Source organism: Podarcis filfolensis (assembly GCF_964270895.1).
Source record: "Podarcis filfolensis genome assembly, chromosome: 4".
NCBI lineage: Eukaryota > Metazoa > Chordata > Lepidosauria > Squamata > Lacertidae > Podarcis > Podarcis filfolensis.
The window spans coordinates 85,887,646-85,912,854 of NC_139607.1; the positions used below are offsets into that span (position 1 = coordinate 85,887,646).

General features: G+C 42.9%; 1 protein-coding gene across 3 annotated transcripts in view; it reads right to left on the reverse strand.

Moving 5' to 3' along the window:
* CNTN5 (contactin 5) overlaps window positions 1-25,209 on the reverse strand; it is a 669,997-nt gene that overhangs the window by 141,676 nt on the left and 503,112 nt on the right. For all 3 annotated transcript variants that reach the window (XM_083609589.1, XM_083609587.1, XM_083609588.1), the window contains one exon: window positions 11,462-11,564. In XM_083609589.1, coding sequence (XP_083465715.1) covers window positions 11,462-11,564 — 103 coding nt within the window. The remainder of the gene's footprint in view (window positions 1-11,461; window positions 11,565-25,209) is intronic.

Consider the following 25,209-nt stretch of genomic DNA (forward strand, 5'->3'; position numbering starts at 1 on the left):
GGGCGAACAAAAATGGAATATTGATGCACATGCATTGGTAATATAGAGGATGTGTGTGAGATTGAGATACAGAGAGAGTGGGTATTATAAAGGAACTGAAGAAGAAGAAGAGTTTGGATTTGATATCCCGCTTTATCACTACCCGAAGGAGTCTCAAAGCGGCTAACATTCTCCTTTCCCTTCCTCCCCCACAACAAACACACTGTGAGGTGAGTGAGGCTGAGAGACTTCAGAGAAGTGTGACTGGCCCAAGGTCACCCAGCAGCTGCATGTGGAGGGGCAGGGAAGCGAACCTGGTTCACCAGATTACAAGTCCACCACTCTTAACCACTACACCACACTGGTGTAGCTACAGTGAACTCTGCTGGCACATGTAGAGAGCCAGTGTGGTACAATGGATACAGTGCAAAACTAGGGCCCAAGAGACCAGGGATAAAAGCCACACTCAGCCATGAAGCTTGCTCGGGAGGGTAGGAGCCGAACCAATGGCTTCAAGTTACAAGAAGAAGAAGAAGAAGAGTTTGGATTTGATATCCCGCCTTTCACCCCCCTTCAGGAGTCTCAAAGCGGCTAACATTCTCCTTTCCCTTCCTCCCCCACAACAAACACTCTGTGAGGTGAGTGGGGCTGAGAGACTTCAGAGAAGTGTGACTGGCCCAAGGTCACCCAGCAGCTGCATGTGGAGGAGCAGGGAAGCAAACCCGGTTCACCAGATTACAAGTCCACCACTCTTAACCACTACACCACACTGGCTCTCACACAAGAAAGGAGATTATGACTAAACACCAGGAAGAACTTTCTGACGGTAAGAGCTGTTTGACAGTGGAATGGACTCCCTCAGGAGGTTGTAGCCTCTCCTTCATTGTAGGTTTCTAAGCAGAGGTTGGATGGCCACCTGTCATGGATGCTTTAGCTGAGATTCCTGCATTGCAGAAGGGACTAGAAGACCCTTGGGGTCCCTTTCAACTCTACAATTCTATGTTTCTCCGTGCGCATGGGCTAGACCAGTGAAGAAATATCTTGCAATCTGGCTTTTCAAACAATCTGCAGCAGATGATAGCGCAATGGCAGGAAACACATTTTGCATGCAGATGGTTCAGGGACAATCTTTGGCAACTTGGTGATAAAAGGAATGGTTCCACTTTTTTCTGCATTGATCAGGCCACATAGGGAGTATTATTGTTATTATTCAATTTCATTTCCCTTCATCCCAACGGTCTCGAGGGAGGCAAACACACAAGCAAGAAACAGTGAAACGATCTAAAAACAAAAACATCTGAAAACGATTCTAAGGCTGAGGTAAACTGGAATGAAATCTACTTGAAAGGCTTGTTGGAAGAGGAAGGTGTTCAGTAGGCTCAGAAAAGACAACAGACAGGGTGCCTGTCTAATATTTAATGGGAGGGAATTTCTAAGGGTAGATATCACAACACTGAAAGCCTAATCAGTATAGTCTGCGGAAATGAGATCCTGATAAGATGGTAGCTGCAGGAAGCTCTCATGTGCAGAGTACAGTGACTGATTGGGTACTTTGCCTAGTTCTGGAATTTATAAACTGCTTAATCAAAGCGCTCTCTCAGTGATGTACAAATAAAATTGTTGCTAAAACACAGCTAAATTTCGCAAACCAATGAAAACCCCGATATAGATAAAACCATAATTAAAATTAGTAAATCTTATGAATCTTGATAACCAAATTCTAAGTCTGGGTGGGCTTGCAGAAATGAAAAAGATTTCGGCAGGCATCTGAAATAATGTCAATAGGCAGGGAGTTCCGAAGGACAGGCGCTGCTGCATCTAAGGATCAACTTGTAAATGAAGAATTATTGTCATTATCAATTAATCCACACACCACCTTTTCTACCCTTAAATCTGTGCTCAAAGCAATTCACACAAAGGTGAAAGTCTGATTACAGTAACAATATGTAATAAGTTATATAATATCAAAAGTTGCATCCTACAGTCTTTGTCTTCTTTTTAGCAGGACTTTGGACAAATGACCTCTACATATCTATGGAAAGCTAAGCGAGCATTTATAAGACAGCTTCCTACATTTCAGATGGAAAGAAGAATCATTCTAACATATTTCAGGAGGCACAAAAGTTTCTAAGCAATTTGGCACCGCAAACTTCGAAGAGATCTAACTATACTTTTTATCTTGTTTTAATTGTATGCCACATCAACTTTACTGCTATCAATTACAGCTGGAGAAATGCTGGAAGATTTTTTTTCTAATGTCATTCCCTAGGCCATTAACAAGTCTCTTTCAAAATTTTACTGCCCCCACCCTCTGATGATGAAGTAATAAGCCAATTTTTCAAGGAGAGTAAAATACTTTGGCTGTAAAGTTTTAATGATTTCAAAGGAAATTGCTCCCAAATTGCAAATCACTATTCACAGGCAAGTTGTAACTTGCTTTAATGAATCTTATTTTCCTTACAGAAGATACCAGTCACATGGATTTTATATCTGAGATGAATATATATGTGTGTGTGTGGATATGTATATGCAGATATTTCTCCTCTGCGACTTTGGCAGAAAATAAATAGAAAGACTGTTAAAAATCAAGAAAACAGTCACAAGACTATGGAATTTTTTTTGCATACTTTTATGCCTATATGAATGGCTTAGTCAAAAACACAACTTCTAGATATTCTAAAGAAGTTGATGCCTTTTTTGGTTTCAGTTTTGCTTTGAGGAAAATGACCTGTATAGGATCCAGGTTGTTATTCATTGATAACAGTAGTCAGATTAATCATTTGACTTAAATGAGTCTACTTTGAGTATGACTGGAGTATGATTTAGTTGTTCGTTACCCTCTGTCCATTGCTAAGGCCTATTAAACTTGTTTTGTTTGTTATTATGCTGTGTACTTTTTTGCTTTTATATGGTAAACCACATTGTGTTTCCTGGATGAAGGGCAGTATAAGACATTCAATAAATAAGATACTAGCAAATATTAACATTACTCCCTCTTGCAAGATTTGGACCAGATTTCTTACCTGTCCTTTGCTATTAGGTCCTAGGGCAGGTTATGCCAATCTCAAAAATTAAACTTAGTTAAAAGCATTTGTGGTCAGAATAGGGTGCACAATGTCAGGATAAAGAGGTGTGTCTTTAGCATTTGACGAAAGCTATACAATGAAGATGCCCAATGTGCCTTATTCTGGAGATGGAATTCACAACTCATAGTTGCCACATACAACACCTTCTCCCAGGCCTCTCCCTCCTGAACCTTTGAGGGTGGTGAAGATACTAAGAGAGCCTCTTCTACCTCCTCTGCCAACTTTAGTACCCAATAGGAAAGAAGGCAAAATCTTTGGGGTCTAAGTTTCTTAGGGTTTTTAAAGACTCGTTTCATACCCTCCAATGGAACACAGGGTATGACGCTATCTTCTGGTGCCTCACCACTGTGGCGGTTACATGATCATGGTCCCCAAAAGGTGGTCAGATGTGGTTTTTGGGGTACCATGCAACATTGTGCCCCCCCCCAAAAAAGTTTTTTTCTGGGCAATATTGTGTCCCAAAATCGCATGAGAGCAACATGGCCGCCACGCTCTCATGGGGAAAAAACCTGGGATGTTCCATTTTTTTCTGGGACAGTTGAGGGGGTTGCGGAAACAAACCAGTAACCAACGCAGCTGTTTTAAAACAGGAGTTGCATATGCATTCTAAACAGCACCCTGGACAGCAATCTGTCCTGCTGCATTTGTGATCCATTGAAGTTTCTGGGTCGCCTTCGAGGGCTGCCTCATGTAAGGCCTGTTGCAACAATCCATTTCAGTGACTGGACTAATGGAGACAAGCCCTCTTGACTGAACGGGTCTTTGCTCGCCATACACTCTCTTTCCTCAGCACTTCCATTCCTCACTCTATCCAGTCGTGTGGCCAGAGTTTGACAGACACATATGGTGCTCTTTCCCTGTTTTAGTTTTTAATTCTTGGAGCTCGTGGTGATTGGCAGTTTCAAATAAACACTATTAATAAATCATTAATCTGTAACTAAAAGCCCAGACTCTTCTAAGGGACTCCTGCCAATTGCCTACCACAGAATGTCTCTCAGGAATTTCAGTCATTCTCACAATTACAATGGAGTTGAAGCTGTCTGAGGCAGCTTTGAGCTGAAATCACAAGGAAATCAAAAATGCAGAGGCCTCCCAGCGTTTGGAAACCTGTGATAGCCAGGCATTTGTTTATTTTGCACTAAAATGCTGAACAATAAAGAGACCTCGCTCCTTAATGATTGCCTGGTGAAAGGTAACAATAGAAACATTTGTAAATGCTATTTGGAGGGGGGCAGGAGAAATGGTATGAAATGAAAACCTAAGAAGAGGAGGAAATTTCAGGCATGTTTACCTCCTGATTCAGCCTCCATCTGAAGCCTGAAATGTCATTTGTCTAATTATTACAGAACGAAGTCAAAAGCAGTTTTGGTGTACCTGGTCGCCAATTGTGTAGTGATGGCTGGAAAAGAGAGATAAGGCCTCAATATCACCCTGCTTTGCTATTAGTAGGTGGCCTGCCTTACTAGATAACCCTTCGCTGCTTAGCAATAGAGGCCTTTTCTCGTTTTTTGTTTCAAGTGTGAGGCAATGAAGGTGTTTGCTTCTTCAACCTTTATTTTCTCTTGCTTGATAGAGGTGAGAAAGCAGGGGATGGGCTTGGGAGCAGCTAATTCCATCCCATTTCAGCTTTTCTGGTGCTCAGTCATCAGTCTGTCCTGTCCTGTTTGGTGTTCGGATTTTTTCTGGAAGAACGTGTGAAAATCCCACATTTAAACTGTAATAATAATAGGGATGCGGGTGGCGCTGTGGTCTAAACCACAGAGCCTAGGGCTTGCCGATCAGAAGGTTGGCGGTTCGAATCCCCACGGCGGGGTGAGCTCCCGTTGCTCGGTCCCTGCTCCTGCCAACTTAGCAGTTTGAAAGCATGGCAAAGTGCAAGTAGATAAATAGGTACCACTCTGGCGGGAAGGTAAACGGCGTTTCCGTGAACTGCTCTGGTTAGCCAGAAGCAGCTTAGACATGCTGGCCACATCACCCGGAAGCTGTTCGCTGGCTCCCTCGGCCAGTAAAGCGAGATGAGTGCCACAACCCCAGAGTTGTCTGCAACTGGACCTAACAGTCAGGGGTCCCTTCACCTTAATAATAATAATAATAATAATAATAATAATAATAATAATAATAATAATATAGTATTTCTACCTTGCCCCCTTGCCCATCTGGCTGGGTTTCCCCAGCCATTCTGGGTGGCTGTAGTCATTTTGCATACAATTCTTTATAACACACACACACACACACACACACACACACACAAAACATAAAATACCATTTCAAATGCTTTTTGGTGCATCTTTTCCATAGAATACAATATTTGGTATAGGTTTTGTTTTGGGTTTTTTTTAAATGCGTAATGCATACTTTTGTGTTCAACCTATAGCATACGAAAAAAACACACATCACAAAATCCAGATAAGTTGAATTTTGAACTGTAAACAAGTTTGGGAGCATTGCATTGGGTCAGTTGGCTAAATATATATATATGGTCCAAACAAATTCATTTTCCATCTTTTTCAGAGCGAAAGAGGAAGATGTTCTCTCTCACTGTCTTAGTTAGATAACACTGAGGAATCATCCTCCTAGCTTGAGAGTCTTCCTTAACTAGTTGACTGTTGGTTTCATAGAGCTGTGCCCTCAGAGCCAGCAGCTCCATAAGGCAAGCAGATGCAATTGTCTCAGGCGGTGGGCATAGGAGTGATGGACTGGTATGTCCCCTACCTCACTCATCTCACTACCAATCTAGTGATGCTTCTGTGAGGCTCTGCCCAACCTGCCTGTTTCACTCTGAGGAAGGGCCAAGGGGGTCTCATCCCACAAAAGGAATTCCAGTCATGCTGTATAGATATATAGGTTGCACTGGTATATATTTCTCACTGTGCAAACATGGAACTTGCATATTTATATTTCTCTGTCCATTATGCTTGGCCAGGAATTTGGTAATTAGGGTAAAGATGGATACAGCGAGGTTGGAGTTGATTATGTATCTAGCTAGTTACCAATCCTATATGATGGGATATAAATCTGAAATTTCATAATCAATATGAGAAATTTCATTTGCTTCTCTCTTACTGTTTTATCAATTTCTTCATTTGGGATTCTGACACATTTATTGATTTAATGATATGAAGATACTAATTCTCAATCATCATTCATGAGCAACAGTAAAGAACATAATATTTTGTAAAGGACAGTTAGACTTCATTAAACTTTTTGGAAACTAATAACTGGCAACGTGAGTTATTTTCATAGGGTTTACAGATTTCAGCACACAGCTAATGGCACTGGATATATGGCAAATCCACTGACCCGTGTACCATGTATGAACTCTGATTCATTTCAATTACATTGTGGGTGGGAGAAGCCTAGAAAAAGAATTGTCTTGGGGTCTAGGTTCTGGGTATAGACCCAGCTCTGTAAGAAAATATTTTGTAGCCTCTTCTATGCATATTTACTCAGGCAGAAGTTTTATTGAGTTCAATAGAGCCGTTTCTCCAAATTTATTAAGATTTTCAAGCTTAATAATGCATTGTTTCATCTAAGGACATCCATCAGAGCTAGTTATAGTTCAAATTCAGTATGTCTAAACAGAAGCTTAATTCCAATTCAGTTCACATTCAGTTCATAGTTGAATTCAAATGTATCCAAATGACCCTCAGCTTCCCCCGCCCCACAGAATGTTGAATGTTACAAGGTTCTGTGGTGAAGTATAAAGGTCCCCACAAATGTTCAGAAAATTCACTATCTAAACATAAGGAATTAGCACCCTAACCTCAGCACACCATAAACACTAAACAGAAACCCAAACAGAGAACATTTTTTACTTCCTTTGCCATTTGCTGTTTGGCTGAGGACTGCAGGGAGCATGGGAGTGCTTGGACAAATCAGAGAGCATTTTTCTAGGGTATTTTTGGCTTTTGTGGGATGTTAAATTCTGTGATTCTGAACACATTAGAAATTTCCCAGTAGGAATCAATGGAAATCATCAACTCCTTATGTGAACGCTCACCTAACAAACAATTTCCAGGGAATGCATTGTCCTCAATAAGCAGGATCTGCATGTACTTAAGAAGACTAAAACAACAACAACAACAACAACAACAACAACAACAACAACAACAACAACAACAACAAATCAAAAGACAGACATAGTGGATTATGAGTTGTTTAATTTAATCTCCCTCCAAATTATGATCTTTAAGCTTAAAGGCTCTAGATTTATTTTTAAAAAGTAAGAGGATGAACCTGAAAATAAACTAGAAATCATTCAATGAAATTAATTCAGTTATGGCAAATTATGGAAACTACTTCAGAGACCTTGAAACTAATTCACTGAACTTGGTTAAACTAAACTAGTTCATTCCAAGCACTGGCAGCCACCGGCAATGGTTGGTCATTTCCATAGGCAAGATAAGATGTGATCTATTTGACAAACTGAAATGACTATTATGTTTGGATGACTTGTGATTTTAATAAGTAAACACAGTCCTCAAAACTCTTGGCACAAGATCACCATGATTCTTAACAAGATTTCAGAGTGTTGGATGAGAAGCTAGACAGGGTGAAAAACAAAACAAATAAATCAGATTGACCTTGAAATATTTGTATATGCCCGCCTTCCCCTACTGGGAGCTCTCCAGATGTTTTCAACTACAAACATCTAGAGGGCACCAGACTGAGAAGGCTGAGAAAGGCTATTATTCATTAATGCTGCCTGCTTGACCATGAAGTAATATGGATGTTCTTTCACAGCTGATTCCCAACTGAATGATGGGAGCAAGTGTTATTTCATTCCTGTATTTCCCGATGGTTTGGGGCAATTTTACAAGAGACCCAGTGTTGTATATTTCATTGGATGTTAACATCTGACAGAGGAGAGCCAGGGTCAAATCCCTGCGGAGCCATGAAGTTCTTAGGGTGACATTGAGCCCGTCACTGTCTCTTAGCTTAGCCCAAAGTAGTGGTGAAGATGCATGAGGAAGGCAAAATCATGCTTCACGATCCTGGCAGAGGGGTGGTAGTGAAAACATAATGAACAGACATTTTTCATGCAGGGACATAGAAACATGTGTGTGTGCTCCTGTGAACTGTTATGTATGATGTTCCCAGAACTTTGCTTTTCTATGTGTATTTATATTTGGAAGTGGTTGCATCTCTGTACCCATTTCATGTATTTATACCCCTTCGGTTTTAAACACATTGTAAGGAGACTGTATGGGAGTATATTGTATTTAAAAATGGGGTATCAGAGTTTTTAGGGGGATAACCAGGTTGGGATAACTGGGATAGCAGGCTTGTTGGGTTTTGAATGTCTTATGTAGATTTTTCAATTTCGTTGTTCTGTATGGGACAATGACAAGAAAGATTATCGTATCAGTGTGAGGTCCCGTGTATTTCGAAACTAAGTTCAAAGATGTTACAAACATGCAATCATGTCAGGGGCGGAGGAAGGGGTGTGTGGTGGAGGCGGGTCACCCCAGGTGTCACCACTGAGCGGGGTGACAAAATGCCGGGTGGCACTCAACACTGGGCCTGCAGCGCACCCGAGCCACGCATCTCTCCTGGGAGTGATACGGTGGCTTGGGCGCCCGCAGGCTCCATGCTACCCCAAACAGTCCGCCAGCCAGTTCCCTCTCAGCTGTGGGGTGGCTGAGTGGGAGGAGGCAGGCAGACTCCTTGGAGGCCCCACGGAGCGTCCTGCCCTGACTCACCCCGCCCCCATGGGCGGCTGGCTTCACCCCTGAACACAGGGCATGCACACTGCCCCAGGCACCCAATCAGCTTGCTCCGTCACTGATTCTTTCTTCAGCATCCCTCAATGTGCTCCTTTATTAGAAAGAAAACAAGCTGTGTTGGTCCATGAGAGGAAATCCCAAAATCAAAATCACGACCCACTTTCATGACATTTTGTTTGCCCCCAATAACGGTGCTCCCTATCTGTGGATTTTGGATTTTTCTACTCCAATGCTTCTTTGTGGAGGGTTTTGGAGACAATGTATGTACATAAATTCAAGGACCACATCACCTGCAATGAGCTGGACCCCTGCAGTCATAATGTATTGCTTGTGTTTGTTGTAGCTGGTTTTTGTGTTCATATTACGTTTGTAAGACACTTTGTGAGGAAATCAAACTAAACAACAAGCAACAATTATCTAAATAGTTCATAAGAATGGCTACATGCATGCTAACTCTTTGAAGCACATCTGAAGCACGTTTTTCCCTTCAAAGAATTCTGGGCACCATGTTTTACCTCACACAGAGCTACAATTTCAAGCAACCTTTCACAGATGACAATGCCAAGAATTCCTCGAGAGGGGAATGGTACTTCAAAGGTGCTTTAAAGGCATAATTTGTACAAATTAAAGCTTCTTAAAAAATTAGATAGATACACCCACCCCAGAGAATATTCACATTCTTATCGAGCTATTGGAAAGTTGCCTGATATTAGGAATAGCTTGTGTGGCTTTCTGGTGGCTTCTTTATCAGAAAATGTAATGGTTCTAGAGATCTGATGCCCTCCCCTCCCTGCATGGTGAGGAGATATTTGCTAGGCTATTTCCAGCAGTGACACTGGCAGGGCAGCAGCAGGCAGTTACTCCAAGGCATATAGCACAGTTCAGCCCTGACAGGTCTCACTTCAAGGCCCTGCCTCTAGTCTGCATATTGGCCACGTCCCTTCAAGTTCCTGTCCTTACTACAGGCAAGGGAAAGTGTGAAGGAGTTTGCAATTGCAGGAAAGGACAGGAGCACACTTCACACACACAAAAAGACGTTCTATTAAGCCAAACATGTTTGAAATCTGCATCTGTACTATTCTTTGGAAAGTAATTTCAAGGTAATGCATAACTATCCTGCAACAGAATTTGGACACCAAAGGCTCAAGTTGGTTGTATCTGAGAGTGCACCTGAGTAAGGAACTCATATTCAAAATGCATTGGACTCAATAAGGTATCGGAAGTGCCCTTTGTTCCCTTCTTCCCACATGGAAGGCTAGCATACAAATGGGTGATCCTGCATGATGATATGCAAAATGGCTGCATGTGGCAGACTTGCTCCTATTCCGTGTGGGAGACATAGGAATCAGCCTTATAATGAAGTCAGATCATTAGTTCATCTAGCTCAATAATATCTACACTGACCAACAGTGGTTCTCCAGTAAGACATCCTCAGCTGTATCTGGAGATGCCCTCAGTGGGCTGAGCCTGGATCTTCTCAACCCTAATAATAATAATAATAATAATAATTTATTATTTATACCCCGCCCATCTGGCTGGGCTTCCCCAGCCATTCTGGGCGGCTTCCAAAAAAATATTAAAATACTGTAATACATCAAACATTAAAAGCTTCCCTAAACAGGGCTGCCTTCAGATGTCTTCTAAAAGTCTGGTAGTTGTTGTTCTCTTTGACATCTGGTAGGAGGGCGTTCCACAGGGAGGGCGCCACTACCGAGAAGGCCCTCTGCCTGGTTCTCTGTAACTTGGCTTCTCGCAGAAGGCCTTTGGTGCTGGACCTCAGTGTTCGGGCAGAACGATGGGGGTGGAGATGCTCCTTCAGATATACTGGACCAAGGCCATTTAGGGCTTTAAAGGTCAACACCAACACTTTGAATTGTACTCAGAAACGTATAATTAACTGAAACCATAAGCTTGTTCATGCCTATAAAATAAACTTGATTATTTGTTAATGTTAACAACTGTCTGGACTCTGTGTGTACTCTTATAGGCCTTCTCCAGGTGTTCTACCACTAAGCTATGATTTTTCCCAACTTGAACTGGATACCTATGCTGCAACAAGGGCACTGGCTTGTACTGCACTGATGTAACTGGGCTGATGCAAAAACATTTTGCTTCTGGTGATGAAGAACAATATGGCTTCCTTCTGCTCCGGTGCTACCAGAAGACAGTGGACTTGCAGTTGACTCTCACTTCAGCGATGCCATCTTCCAGCACACCTGATGGAAACAGGTTAGCTCTGAGAGCACAGGGGTTGCTGTGTAGCACACTCAACTCTAACTTTCAACACCTTGATGCCACACACCCATCATATGCCGCCTGAAGCAGTTGTTTCACTTAGCCTAATGGGAGGGCTGGCCCAGCAGCCAGGTTGAGGTGACCAGTATTATCTCAAGTTATACCAACCTCAGACTCTAGAGTTACTGCCTCAACAAAGCAGCTTAAAATACTGAGCCATGTAACTCACAAACTTTCTTGACAAAGTATAGAATTCGTAATTGCCTCCTGAGAGTCAATCCCCACAATAGCTGGCTGATATAAATTTAGCATAAGGATCGAGGAAGGGGACTGTTTTTGTTTCAAGATTCAAAGTGCTAAATAACAGGCCCCAATATGAAATATGTCATATTTTAATAACCGGTTGTGTCTAATTATGGAAGAATATGTACTTACTTGCCAAGTGCAAAGCACTCCATCTTAACAGTAGATCCCTTAGCAGCTGTAACTGTGTATGGAAAATGGACTTCAATTTTCGGCTCATATTCCCCCATCACACCTGGGAAATAAAGAATGGTCTTTAAAAATAAAATGAATGTCATTGTTGGTTTCCAGTTGTAGAAGGCTTATTGCCAGAGCCATCATGGCAAGGTTGCTAAACAGCTAGATAGCAATGAGTTTCATTGTGGAAGGAAATAGTTACAATTAGAATTAAAATCCCAAACATCACCTAGGACTTCTCAGTAATGTGAAAGCAACATTTTATTTTTAAAGAGCAGACAACCATTTCACATGGTGTATGTTCTAAGTCAGGGCTTCTCCAGCATCTGAGTTCAACACCCTCTTAGTGAGCTTGTGAAGCTGTCACCAGCCCCAACCCAAATTCTAAGGCATGTAAATGAAATACAGTCAAGGAATATCAATATATAATAAGCATTAATCCTCAATCACTGTTACTAGAAATCAAAAAATGGAAAAAAACCTCCACCTTATTAAATACAGAGATTGCTCATTCACAAGGGAAGTGCACTCTGTACATGCTTGTGCCCTTTATTTCTGAGGATCATAGTTACTAATTAAAATTTTCACACTATAAGTCACAAGTTTCTTTTCCATCCCCAAGTCTCTATATTCACCCCCCACAAGTTGACTCCCACTGACTCCAGCGGGTCATGCTGACCATTAACATCCCTGTTGCCTAACAATAAAATATCTACTTAAACTTTTATCTGGCCTGGAATCCTGTGAGGTTTTCCAAGAGGTTAAGCACCATTAAATTCAGAAGGATTGCTTCTTCTTTCTTTTTCATATAATTTTTATTGCCGTTTTGAAGTAAAGGGAGTGGAATGCACAGAAGGAAAATAAGAAAGAAAAATAAATAAGGAAGAGAGATAGTAGTGGAAAAACATTATGCAGCATCGGTGCAGACATGAAACATGAATGCAACATAAATATTGTTGAGGTTTCTACATATTTCAAAAAGAAAACGCCACAACTGGTGTTCAGAAGCCTACTGTCCTCAACAGTGGAGGTAGAACATCTACTCTGGAGAAAGAACATCTATTTCAGAGATAGAACATAGCCATTATGGTTAGCAGATATTGATAGCCTTCTACTCCAAGAATTTGACTAATCCTCTTTTAAAGGTGGGACGCGGGTGGCGCTGTGGGTTAAACCACAGAGCCTAGGACTTGCCGATCAGAAGGTCGGTGGTTCGAATCCCCGTGATGGGTGAGCTCCTGTTGCTCGGTCCCTGCTCCTGCCAACCTAGCAGTTCGAAAGCATGTCAAAGTGCAAGTAGATAAATAGGTACCGCTCCGGTGGGAAGGTAAACGGCATTTCCATGCGCTGCTCTGGTTCGCCAGAAGCGGCTTAGTCATGCTGGACACATGACCCGGAAGCTGTACACCGGCTTCCTCGGCCAATAAAGCGAGATGAGCGCCACAACCCCAGAGTCGGTCACGACTGGACCTAATGGTCAGGGGTCTCTTTACCTTTACCTTTTAAAGGTATCCAAGCTTATGGCCATCACTGCCTCCTGTGTGCAGAAAATCTAATGAACAGACACCTAAACTGTGTAGACAATTTCTGGGATATCGAAAGTCCTGTCCAGAACTTTCTGTGTGTGCCCTATTCAAATGCCCCTTAGTGTTTTATTTGTAAAAGTAAATTGAAACAAAAAACAAAGCAAAGCAAAACCCGATCTTTTTCATTTTACTTTATTCAGGGTAGCTCTCGTTGCTTCAAATATAACTCTGTGTGAAAAGGGACACCGAGCATCGAAGGCGACATCTTGTTAATTTATGTATTTCATTCTCTACATGACATGCTGTCCTGGTAAAAATTTGCATTGGGCCATTTTATCACTCTTTCTAAAAATAAAAATCACGCCAGATCTGTTTAAGTCAGAGAAAATAGCAGTAAGCGGCAAGAGGCAGCTATATGGCCTCACAAAAACAAATTGATGTGGTAGACTGGTGAAAACCTGGGACTAGAACCTGGGAACATATGCGCCAGTTCCTAGGGGCCAAGCCATTTTCACACACACACACACACACACACACACACACACACACACCCCAGTATGTATGTATGTATGTATGTATATATATGTATGTATGTATGTATGTATTTGTGGCAGCTGGGCCCCCTCAATGTTCAGAGGGCATTCGGCTCCAGCCCCTGGCTCCTCAGAACATTGTGTGTGTGTGTGTGACATCAGGACGTCACATCGGGCCTCCTCAATCATCTTGAGAAGATGTTGCCTCTGCCTGGGAGACAACACTCTGGACTTTTCAGTTCAGATAAAAAGTGAGAAAGAAAACGCTCCCGTTGCTCGGTCCCTGCTCCTGCCAACCTAGCAGTTCGAAAACACGTCAAAGTGCAAGTAGATAAATAGGTACCGCTCCGGTGGGAAGGTAAACGGTGTTTCCGTGTGCTGCTCTGGTTCACCAGAAGTGGCTTAGTCATGCTGGCCACATGACCTGGAAGCTGTACGCCGGCTCCCTCGGCCAATAAAGCGAGATGAACGCCACAACTCCAGAGTCGGCCACGACTGGACCTAATGGTCAGGGGTCCCTTTACCTTTAAAACTAACCGCAGTGACTGTTTTCCTCCTCCAGTGTCACAGGTAATATGCCTCTGAATGCCAGTTGCTGGGCCTTGCATCTGAGGAGGGTACTGATGTCTTCAGGTTCTCCTTGTGGGCTTCCCATGGACATCTGGATGGGTACTGAGATAACAGGAAGCTGGACTAGATGAACCTTTGGTCTGATCCAGCATTGCTTACACTGACTGTCAGTGGCTCCCCAGCAGAGCCAGCCCACACGTGAGGCAAGATGAGGCAACCACCTAAGGCAGTTTCATAGCTTTGGGGGGATACTTTTCAGGCTGGGGAATGCCCAGCCATCTGCTGCTGTGTCCATATAACTAACACCTTGGATGCTGATCTGAGACAGCATCATTTCTAATTATGTAAACCTTAGTGGTAAAAAAAATCATTTTCTAAGACATATACTTATTTAGCTTACAGCATATGGAAAATTCAGTGCAGAGGAGGAAGCACTTTTCCCTTCATGCAAATATTTTGGCTTCATGGTCATATCCCTGAGCATCACATTCGATATGTTTGCTCCATGATGCACTTTATGTATTTTATCAAAGTATTCTTTCCTTGCTCATTCCTGCTAGACTGCTCTTTAGGAACAAAATGTGTCCTCTGGAGATCCAGAAGAAGAGCCTGAGAGATCCCTACACTGCAGCCTACTAAACACAGTAACATTTCCAGCGGTTCTACTTGAGACAAAAATATTACAGTCACATCCTTCTCACCCACCCCCTGGCTCAATAGTTCTATTCAAACTATCCCAGCTCAAAATAATTTTCATATTGCATCCAAGGGAAAAAGAGGTTGGGGAAAAAACTTCCAAGTTCTAGACAGTGAAGGAATGAGACACTTCTCATCTTACAAGGTATTCTTTAAATATTTAGTAACTGAAGATTGTAGAAATGAAAGTTGCTTAATAAACTGAGATGATGCTCAATAAACTGGAATTTGGCAGTGATTGCAGCTCAGTGGTAGAGTGCAATCTTCAGTTTAAGGAACAGATAGAAGATCAAGCCAAAAAAACACTGGAGAGTGACTGCCAGTCAGAGTAGACAATACCAGCCTACACTGTGGACAAATAATTCAACCTGGTGCAAGGCAGAGTATTACATTTTTATATATGGGTTTATGAGTTGCCCAATAAGTATGGATCCATCAATCCAAATGGAATAACAATAATATGCGTGTGTTGCTATATGTCCAAAATTTCCCAAACATAACCGGAATATGCCAGTCGGTAACAGTGCCTAGGCAGAAATTGCTGAGATGTCTATGGACTTTAATTTTTTGAAATATGGCAACACACACACACACACACACACACACACACACACACTAATTGCTATTTTATTGTGTTCTTTTAATATTTATCTATATCTGTATGGGACGCGGGTGGCACTGTGGGTTAAACCACAGAGCCTAGGACTTGCCGATCAGAAGGTCGGCGGTTCGAATCCCCGTGATGGGGTGAGCTCCCGTTGTTCGGTCCCTGCTCCTGCCAACCTAGCAGTTCGAAAGCATGTCAAAGTGCAAGTAGATAAATAGGTACCGCTCCAGTGGGAAGGTAAACGGTGTTTCCGTGCGCTGCTCTGGTTCGCCAGAAGCGGCTTAGTCATGCTGGCCACATGACCTGGAAGCTGTACACCGGATCCCTCGGCCAGTAAAGCGAGATGAGCGCCACAACCCCAGAGTCAGCCACGACTGGACCTAATGGTCAGGGGTCCCTTTACCTTTACCTTTATATCTGTATTGATCTATATTTCTATATATGTGCCTATTTTAGAAATCAGAAATGAGGCTGTAATCCTAGCCCCATTTACCTGCAAATTAGCCCCATTGAATTCAACAGGACTTCCTGTTGAGTACAAATAGCTGGGATTCTGCTGTTAGTCTAAGAAATTGGATACAATTTATTTCTATCATCTGTGGTAGGTAAACACTTCTCATGCAATTCTAGAATTATTTGTGCTAAGCTTTGGCTGGACAATGCCCAGTGATTTGTGGGGAAAAAAATACTTACTTTTTTATTAGTAAAAACAACAACATTCATTTTGTCTGCCCAAAATCTTCCAACATTCAGCTTCTTTGGAGTTCTAGTATTATGAGATAGGGAGAAAAACATCTCCCTACCCACTATAAAGGATTTCATAATATTATTTTATACTCTTCTATCATACCTGCCTTTTTTCTTTCTAAGAATACTTGAACTTTCTAGTCTATTAAACTCATTTACTATCCTTTCAACTCCCAACTCCCCCCCCCCATGCTTGGGAAACACACTTGGCAGATGTCGTGCTTCGACCCGGATGCCAGCTTGAGATGCTTCTCTGCAATTAAAAAACCCACGACTCTCTTTCATTGGTCCTTCCCCGAAATTCTCACATGGCTGCTTTTGTGAGGCACAAAAGCAAACATTCTCTTAATTCAGCTCCTCAGATGGTCATAATGCCTGCCCTGTATTATGCGTGGATTCCCTCTCCATCTCAGCCAGCTGTAATAGACTGAGATAGAAAACAGGATTGCTTCTGCAATCTCCAATAGCCAATTAAGCTAAAATGAGCTGTATGAATGAGGAATGCTTGTCTGCTAGAATGACCCATGTGCATTGCGCAAAGCACAATCAAGTGCAAACATCCCATCATTTCCTTGATAGTAAGGACAAGACAGGAGCTCAGAGCTCTTCTGGAGAAGCAACCCCAAATCTCCATTATTTTGCTGCCTATAGCGACAAAGCACCCTTGCTGCATTGGAGCTGTTCTGTCCCGAAGCCAAATAGTTCCTCTTCATTATCAGATTGCTTCAGTAGGCTGACATATGACAGGATATGACAAGTTGCTCCTAGCTGGACTCCAGTGTCATATCCCAGGGACCATAGTGAAAGCTGTCAGACAGGTAATATACAGGAAAAGGTTTGTGAATGGAGAGGTAAACAAGTATCTAGCCCTGTAAGGAGCGTCAAGTTGCAAATTTGCCTTTGATTAAGCTGGGAGATGGAATTGTGCTATGCTGTTAACCTAAAGGAGAACAAAATCGACATACTTGTTAGCAAAGGGCCCGTGCGAGATTCTCGTTTGTGTGTGTGTGTGTGTTTTCCCAGAGTCTGGTGATGTTTAAGGGCTGACCACGGGGAGCAAACGTAAGCGAGAATCTTCTTCTCTGCCAACGTGTGTTAATGAGCTGTCATGGAATACTCTATGCCCAGGGTCTTCTGCAACCAGATAAATCTTTCAGCAGATAATTAGCAGGCAGAGTAACAAAACACCTGCATCGCCTGTTGATGGAGGTTTGTGTCAAATCAATCGTCAAGCATAACTCGGATTTCACTAAATGATGTGCGATAATCCCTAAGGCGCTTACCCATACCTGGCCTCTCTCCCTCTTGGGGTAGATGAGATTGGAACATGATCTTTCTAGCGCAACCCTAATTTGAAAGCACTACTTTGCAAAGCAGTTATCAAATGCAGACATTGTTACGTCCAGAGATTTGGCCTGCACAATGTGTAGCCCTATAACCCCTAAAGGAGAACAGCCAATAAGAAATATAATGAAACACTACTACAAGTAGTAGCGCTAATTCGATGTATAAACCATGTATAGTCACCTGCCAGAGGCCCTAGAAATCTTCCATGTTTTGCTGCCTGTTTGGAAATGCAAAAATGATGGAAGGATTGTCATGCATTTAGCGGGGATTAGATCCACTACCTGGGCTGTTCAAACTGGGTTGAAGCAAAAGCAACAGGGGATTGAAGGTGACCTGTAATCACCAAGAGTTGGTCTCCATGTTGCTCAGACAATTTATCTATTTACTATTCATTTCATAAAATTGATATACTGCTTGATTGTGGGGGGGAAACTAAAAGTGGTTTGCAAAAAAAAGATTTTTAAAAAATATCAATAAAAATTTACATCCATAATGTAAAACATACAAAAGGTTTTAAAATAATAATAATAATAATAATAATAATAATAATAATAATAATAATTATCACCTTCACAACAGAATAGAGTAAAACAAATTAAAACTCCTACAGACTTTGAAAACATCTAGGTAAGGTAAAGGTAAAGGGACCCGTGACCATTAGGTCCAGTTGCAGACGACTCTGGGGTTGCGGCGCTCATCTTGCTTTACTGGCCGAGGGAGCCGACATTTGTCTGCAGACGGCTTCTGGGTCATGTGGCCAGCATAACTAAGCCACTTCTGGTGAACCAGAGCAGTGCACGGAAATGCTGTTTACCTTCCCACCGGAGTGGTACCTATTTATCTACTTGCACTTTGACATGCTTTCAAATTGCTAGGTTGGCAGGAGCTGGGACCGAACAACAGGAGCTCACCCCGTCGCGGGGATTCGAACCACTGACCTTCTCATCGGCAAGCCCTAGGCTCTGTGGTTTAACCCACAGCGCCACTTGCATCCCTAAACATCTAGGTAGGCTTGTCTAAATAAGAATGTCTTCAGCAAGCAACCTCGACCTGGAAGTTTTAATATAGATCAATGATTTCCCTTTGACTGGCATGGCTAGTTTCTTTGCTGTTCCAGAGCAGAGAACTGTCAGGTCACCAGATCAAAACCAGATGCAGGTTTGAGATTAGAGTTCAGTCAAGGTTCTGTTTCTGAACTTTCTACATAAGATCACAAGAAGAACATGCTGGATCAGGCCAATGGCCTATCTATCCCAGCTTCTGTTTTCACAGTTGCCAAACAGAAGTCTGTGAGAAACCCATGAGCAGGATCCGAGCTGAAGAGCACCCTCTCCTCTCACAGCTTCCAGCAACTGGCCTTCCTAAGCATCGCTACCACACACTGTTGAAGAGCAGTTCCAAGTAAGAAAATGCCCTTCCAAACACACATCCATAAACGAAATTTAAACTCCAATGGTTATGGAGATTTCCACCCTCAAAAGATAAATTTAATATATAATAATAATCACTCATCATCTCAATTTCTCCCGCTTTCCCTTCTATAGACCATAAGATTTGTCTGACTCTGTATAAGGTAGCTTCCTAGTGTTATGAGATTTCAGGAATAGAGGAGGAAGTGGGCTGTATGCAGAGAACCTTCTAATCCCCGCTCCCAGCGAGTGTTAAAATATAAGGTACCGTATTTTTTGCTCTATAAGATGCACCAGACCACAAGACCTAGTTTTAAGGAGGAAAACAAGAAAAAAAATATTCTGAATCTTAGAAGCCAGAACAGCAAGAGTAATCGCTGTGCAGTGAAAGCAGCAATCCCTCTTGCTGTTCTGGCTTCTGGGATAGCTGCGCAGCCTGCATTTGCTTCATAAGACGCACACACATTTCCCCATACTTTTTAGGAGTGAAAAAGTGAGTCTTATAGAGCAAAAAATACGGTAGATAATATTAGGTAATAGCCTGGGTGATGGGCCATTAGGGGATACAGAGGAAAGGGGTTCTGGGCGAGGCAGCAAATGGGTGGTCCCAGGTTTCGCTTGAGCTCATGGTTAATTAGAAGGACGAAGCCAGAGTTTAGCCTTGGACTGATGTGGGTCAGAAGCAAGGTCGCAAAAGAGAGGGGGAGAGGGAGAGAGAGAGAGAGCAGTGATTGATTTCTGTCTGAATCCAAGGCTTGCAGCTATGGGAGAAACAAAACCATTTTGGACTGTTAATGCTGCAACCCTCTCCATCGTAGGCTCAGGTTGTATATATGTGTAAATAAACAATATATCATAAAGACACCACAGTCTCCTCTGTGCCTCATTCCAAAAGGAAACATGAGCCCTCCTAGAAGCTTGCACCACTCAGAGATTGGGATGGCATTCAACACTTATGTTCATAGTTACTCTCCATCTTGATTCCGTGCTGAAAATTCCCTCCCTGGAAGGATTAGCCACTGAGGGGAAAACAGAGAGGTACTATACCGGCATTTGTTTGCCTTCCCTCTGTGGTTAATAGCTGCCTTTGGGGGTGTGCAGAGATTTAAGTGATGGAAACAGCCCTGAGAGGAAGTTTGCTTGTTTTTAAATGCATTCTGCCAGAAACATGGCCTGCATCCAAATTTAGGCCCCTGTGGCGGCTTTTAGCAAAAACAGATCTGGAAGAGCAGATCTCTTATTTCATCTGTAATGTAGCTCTGAGAAATCAGTTGTGGTCTGAGATCTAACAGTGGCTATATATTTGGGGGTGAGAGCAGGGATGTGTGCAGGCCAGAGTTGGAGCACAAAAAGCAGGAGAAACCAAAGTGGTGCCTGTTATGTATTCAGTGGTCTGTGTTTGCCTGAGCTTGAAACTGGATTAAGGATTCGTAGCTTGGAAGTTTAGACAATTATGATTCGCAGCTTGGAAGTTTAGACAGCCAATCATGCTGGGAGTGGGAGTGGCCCAGGCCTTCAGAAATGTATATAAGCAGTTGCTTTGCCCCTGTTGTCCAGTTCTGTTAGTTCAGTAAAGGTTCTTGCTGTTATTACTGTGCCTTGCCTTGTGGGAACTCACCTATACTTCAGTGCCCATGAGATGCTATTGGGCTCCAACTCCCATCAGCCCCAGGCAACATGGCCAGTGGTCAAGAATGATGGAAGTTGTAGTCCAAAGCAGCCAGAAGGCACCATAGAAGGCTACCTCAGTTGTAAATCATACCAGCCTTTGAGTGCCTCCATTAATTTGTTAGAAATAAATAGCATGTAATCAATATTGTTTTTATTCATCACACAGGAAGGAGAGGTATTGTAAAAATATATGAGCCAAAAATGGCTGTGCATTATTACCAAACGACAAATATTTTAAGCTCTCTGAGTTTGAGGAAGTTGCCTGTGTCACACAGACATACAGCCCACACCTGCAAAAACAGTTGTTGATCTTCTTTTACTGCTTCCAGTTGGTAACTGAGACTCCAAAGCTGCCTCCTAACAATGCCTCTTTCTCCTGCTTGTAAACACTTATTAAATAATTCTTCTGAGTTTCTAAGGCATTGTAAAAGGCAGTTAATGAAATGATGCACAATCTATTTTTTTTCTTCTTGGTGAAACTTTTTATCTCCTCAGATAGAATTTTAAATTGTTTTTGTAAGTCTGCGCAAAGCGAAATTGAATTGTATGGAATGACTGATTGTCAAGGACATCTGCACAAATGAGGTATTCATTTTATTCAGAATCCATTCAAGGATTTCTTGATGTTTTTATTTAATTTGCTTCATATCAAGGAGATAAGTTTCCCTTTGAGGCAGAGCTCTAAGGAAATAAAAGATTAATATAAAGACAAGTGAATTCCTACACTCTTGCAGGATCTGACATAAAACTATAATATTATTCAGCTGCCTCAATGAAGATAAATATATAGACATGTTGTCTGGGGAGCTTTCTTGTCATAAGATGCCAAATCCCAGGGTGTTGCCCACAGTCGAGAATTCTGAATGGGAAGTAGTAGTCCATGAAGATTCCAATTCACAGGCGGGATTACTGTAATTGGATTGCTTCAAATCTCGCTTTCCACATATCTATGGAGCCTTTCCCCACAAACAGCAGACTTGAATGAGTTAGGTGATCTTCCAAAGAGAACGCTGCTCTGTTTCCCTAAGCAAAGTTTGTTGTTTAGTCATGTCCGACTCTTCGTGACCCCATGGACCAGAGCACACCAGGCACTCCTGTCTTCCACTGCCTCCCACAGTTTGGTCAAACTCATGTTAGTAGCTTTGAGAACACTGTCCATCCACCTCGTCCTCTGTCGTCCCCTTCTCCTTGTGCCCTCCATCTTTCCCAACATCAGGGTCTTTTCCAGGGAGTCTTCTCTTCTCATGAGGTGGCTAAAGTACTGGAGCCTCAGCTTCAGGATCTGTCCTTCCAGTGAGCACTGAGGGCTGATTTCCTTAAAAATGGAGAGGTTTGGTCTTCTTGCAGTCCATGGGACTCTCAAGAGTCTCCTCCAGCACCATAATTCAAAAGCAGCAATTCTTCGGCGATCAGCCTTCTTTATGGTCCAACTCTCACTTCCATACATCACCATGGCTTTAACTATATGGATCTTTGTTGGCAAGGTGATGTCTCTGCTTTTAAAGATGCTGTCTAGGTTTGTCATTGCTAGCCAAGGACAAATAAGGTGTCCTTCCTCTGAACCTAGGTCCTGCGAGAATTCTTTTCTTTCAGAACATTCCATGACATCATGTACACTCAACCAATGTCACAGGCATATTTCCAATTGCACCTGTCTTACTCCTTTAGCCTCATTTGGCTCAGAGTCATCCTTCCTTCCCTCAACACTCTGGTCTCCTCCAGCCTAAGGTTACCAGATTTTTTCCCATGAATCTGGGGGCACTTTAATTAATTACTACACGTTTGGGACATTGATGCTGCAGCGATGGCGGTGGCAGAGGGGCAGCCACCGCCTTGACCTCAACTGCCATGTTTCCCCTTCCTCCCAGGCTTCTATCTCCTTTCTCCATGAGCCTGGGCAGCCCCTGAATTGTTGGTTCTTCGGTGGTGGTGGTGAAGTGGTATGCGGTGGGTCAGGCATGGAAGGCGGAGAAGGAGGGCTGAGAGCAGTGACAGCAGCAAGGCTCAGGCAGCACGATGCCTCCCTTCCCATCGGAACAGCCCTAATCCCATTCTTACTTGCATGCAAGCAGGAGGGGGCGGGGATCCCTCAGCTGGGAAGGGAGGCTTCCCATTGCCTAACCGAGAGATCCCTGCCCCCTCCTGCTTGCACACAAGCTCTGATAGGCATCGTGAAGCCTCCCTTCACAGCTGAGAGATCTCCGCCCTGCTCCTGCTTGCACGCAAGTAGGAGTTGGGAGGCTGCTCCGATAGGCAGCATGAAGCCTCCCTTCACAGCTTAGTTTCTGGGGTCAGGGAAGGTGGAGGCAGCCCGGAAGCTGCGTCTTAGAGCCCCTGCACCACCATCATATGGGGACTTCTGAGCAGCTCCTGAAGCCAGCCAGAGCCAATTGCTCCGGGCTGCTGAGACTGCCACTGCTGCATTTCCCGGGGACATTAGATGAAATCCAGAGACATTCCAGGGGTGGAACTTGTCCGGGGACTTATTTGCAAATCCAGGGACTGTCCCCGGGAAACGGGGACGTCTGGTAACCCTACTCCAGCCATCATTTCCTTCTTTCTTTGTTTCTTCCACTCTTTGCTAAAACCCTCGCTGTTTCCCTCTACCTATGGCTTCCTGCCTTCTTCTTCTCCCCAGTCCTTTTTTGTCTTTACTTTGATGACAGTCTTTTCCTCTTGGAAGGAATCAATGATCAATGACCCAGTGATCAATAAATACAGCCACTATTCTACTTTATTTTGGTCTTTTCCTCAGTCAGCACCTCCCACCTTCTTCTACCTTCCGACCCCCATTCTAGGCTTCTGTGAGATCACAGAAGCATAGCCAATAGCTAATGAGGACTCTCAGACTGACAGGTAGCAACCGAATTACCAAGAGCAAATGCTAACATTGCAATTTGTAAAAGTTACAGTCTTGGGTGTTCTAATGGGGAATCTAAACCATATCTTTATGGTACACACACACACACACACACACACAAGTCCTGAACTGGCTATGATGGTATAGATTATTAATGCAACATGAAAACAGGACGACTGGCAAGTTCATGGAATGATGTGATTACTCTAGGGACTGAAGCTAGCAACGCAAGCAAAACCCTTCACTGCTTATAACAAATCCAAGCAAATTATCACAGTGTTTCTGGCAGCCTGTCCGGTAAACAGGTTCTTTTCCATTTATCACATGAATTCTAGATACTTCTCAAACTACAGCACATGCATTGCCAAGAGAAATTCATATCAACAGAGAAGACTTTGTAGCCCTCATCAGCTTCTGGATGGATGGAACTTGCTTTTCTCACTTGCATGAACAGAAGGAATGGGACCCAAACAACCTGGGAAGAGGATGGAAAGCTTTGCTCTAGGCAAATTGGAGATCCCCCTTTGCCTACACTGATGAACTGCATAGGTGTGGGTCTCTGTGGGCAGGTCACAATATGCATTGAGCGTACCTACTCCCTATATTATGGTGCTGGAGGAGACTCTTGAGAGTCCTATGGACTGCAAGAAGATCAAACGTATCCATTCTTAAGGAAATCAGCCCTGAGTGCTCACTGGAAGGACAGATCGTGAAGCTGAGGCTCCAATACTTTGGCCACCTCATGAGAAGAGAAGATTCCCTGGAAAAGACCCTGATGTTGGGAAAGATTGAGGGCACAAGGAGAAGGGGACGACAGAGGACGAGATGGTTGGACAGTGTTCTCGAAGCTACAAATATGAGTCTGACCAAACTGTGGGAGGCAGTGGAAGACAGGAGTGCCTGGTGTGCTCTGGTCCATGGGGTCACGAAGAGTCGGACACGACTAAACGACAACAGCAACAACTCCCTATACCAATATTTGAAAAATGGAGCTAAGGATAGGAAATAAATTTGGTTCAGTTTGCATTTGAATGGAAATACATCTGCATTTTTCTGAATCAATCAGCAAAATTGTATGCAACTGTCCTTTGAAATGAACACTTCTCTGAATTTCAGTAGGTGATTCTCAGACCAAAACACATGCACATGCAAAAATGTGTATATTAGGGGAAAGAGTGTCTGGAAATGCTTATCTAAATGAAAAATGCATTGTACCGGGGAAAATTGCATGCAAAAATATGTATTTTAAGAGGAACATAGACTAAAAAATGTTGATGAACTTTCTTAAAAATTGCAAATTGGTGCTGAAATATGACAAGCTGAACTTGACTGGGAAAATGAGAAACTAAGAGAATCTGAAATTGACAGACCAACCCGTCCTATATCAGAGTGGTAGCCTGCCATTACTAAGAAGAGGCTCTCAAGAGTTCTTCCAGCCCTGTGATCTGAGAAGCTGTGAATCGAATTTCTCATACGTACTGCATTTCCTCTCAGGGCACAATTAGAGGAGATAGTTGAGACCTGTGACTGCATCCTTCATAAACTTGTGTTCGAAACAGTCATTTCCCCAAATTAAATAACCTCATTGGGGCGTTATAGGGCACATGAACATTTCCCCTAAGGAGGCAAATAATTACTTCTAGTGGGTGGTTTTCATGAGAGTCGGGGGTGTGCAGGAGAGAAAGTTAAATCTATCCCTCCCCCAATACCCTGTTTAAGTTCCCACATACTCCTGGC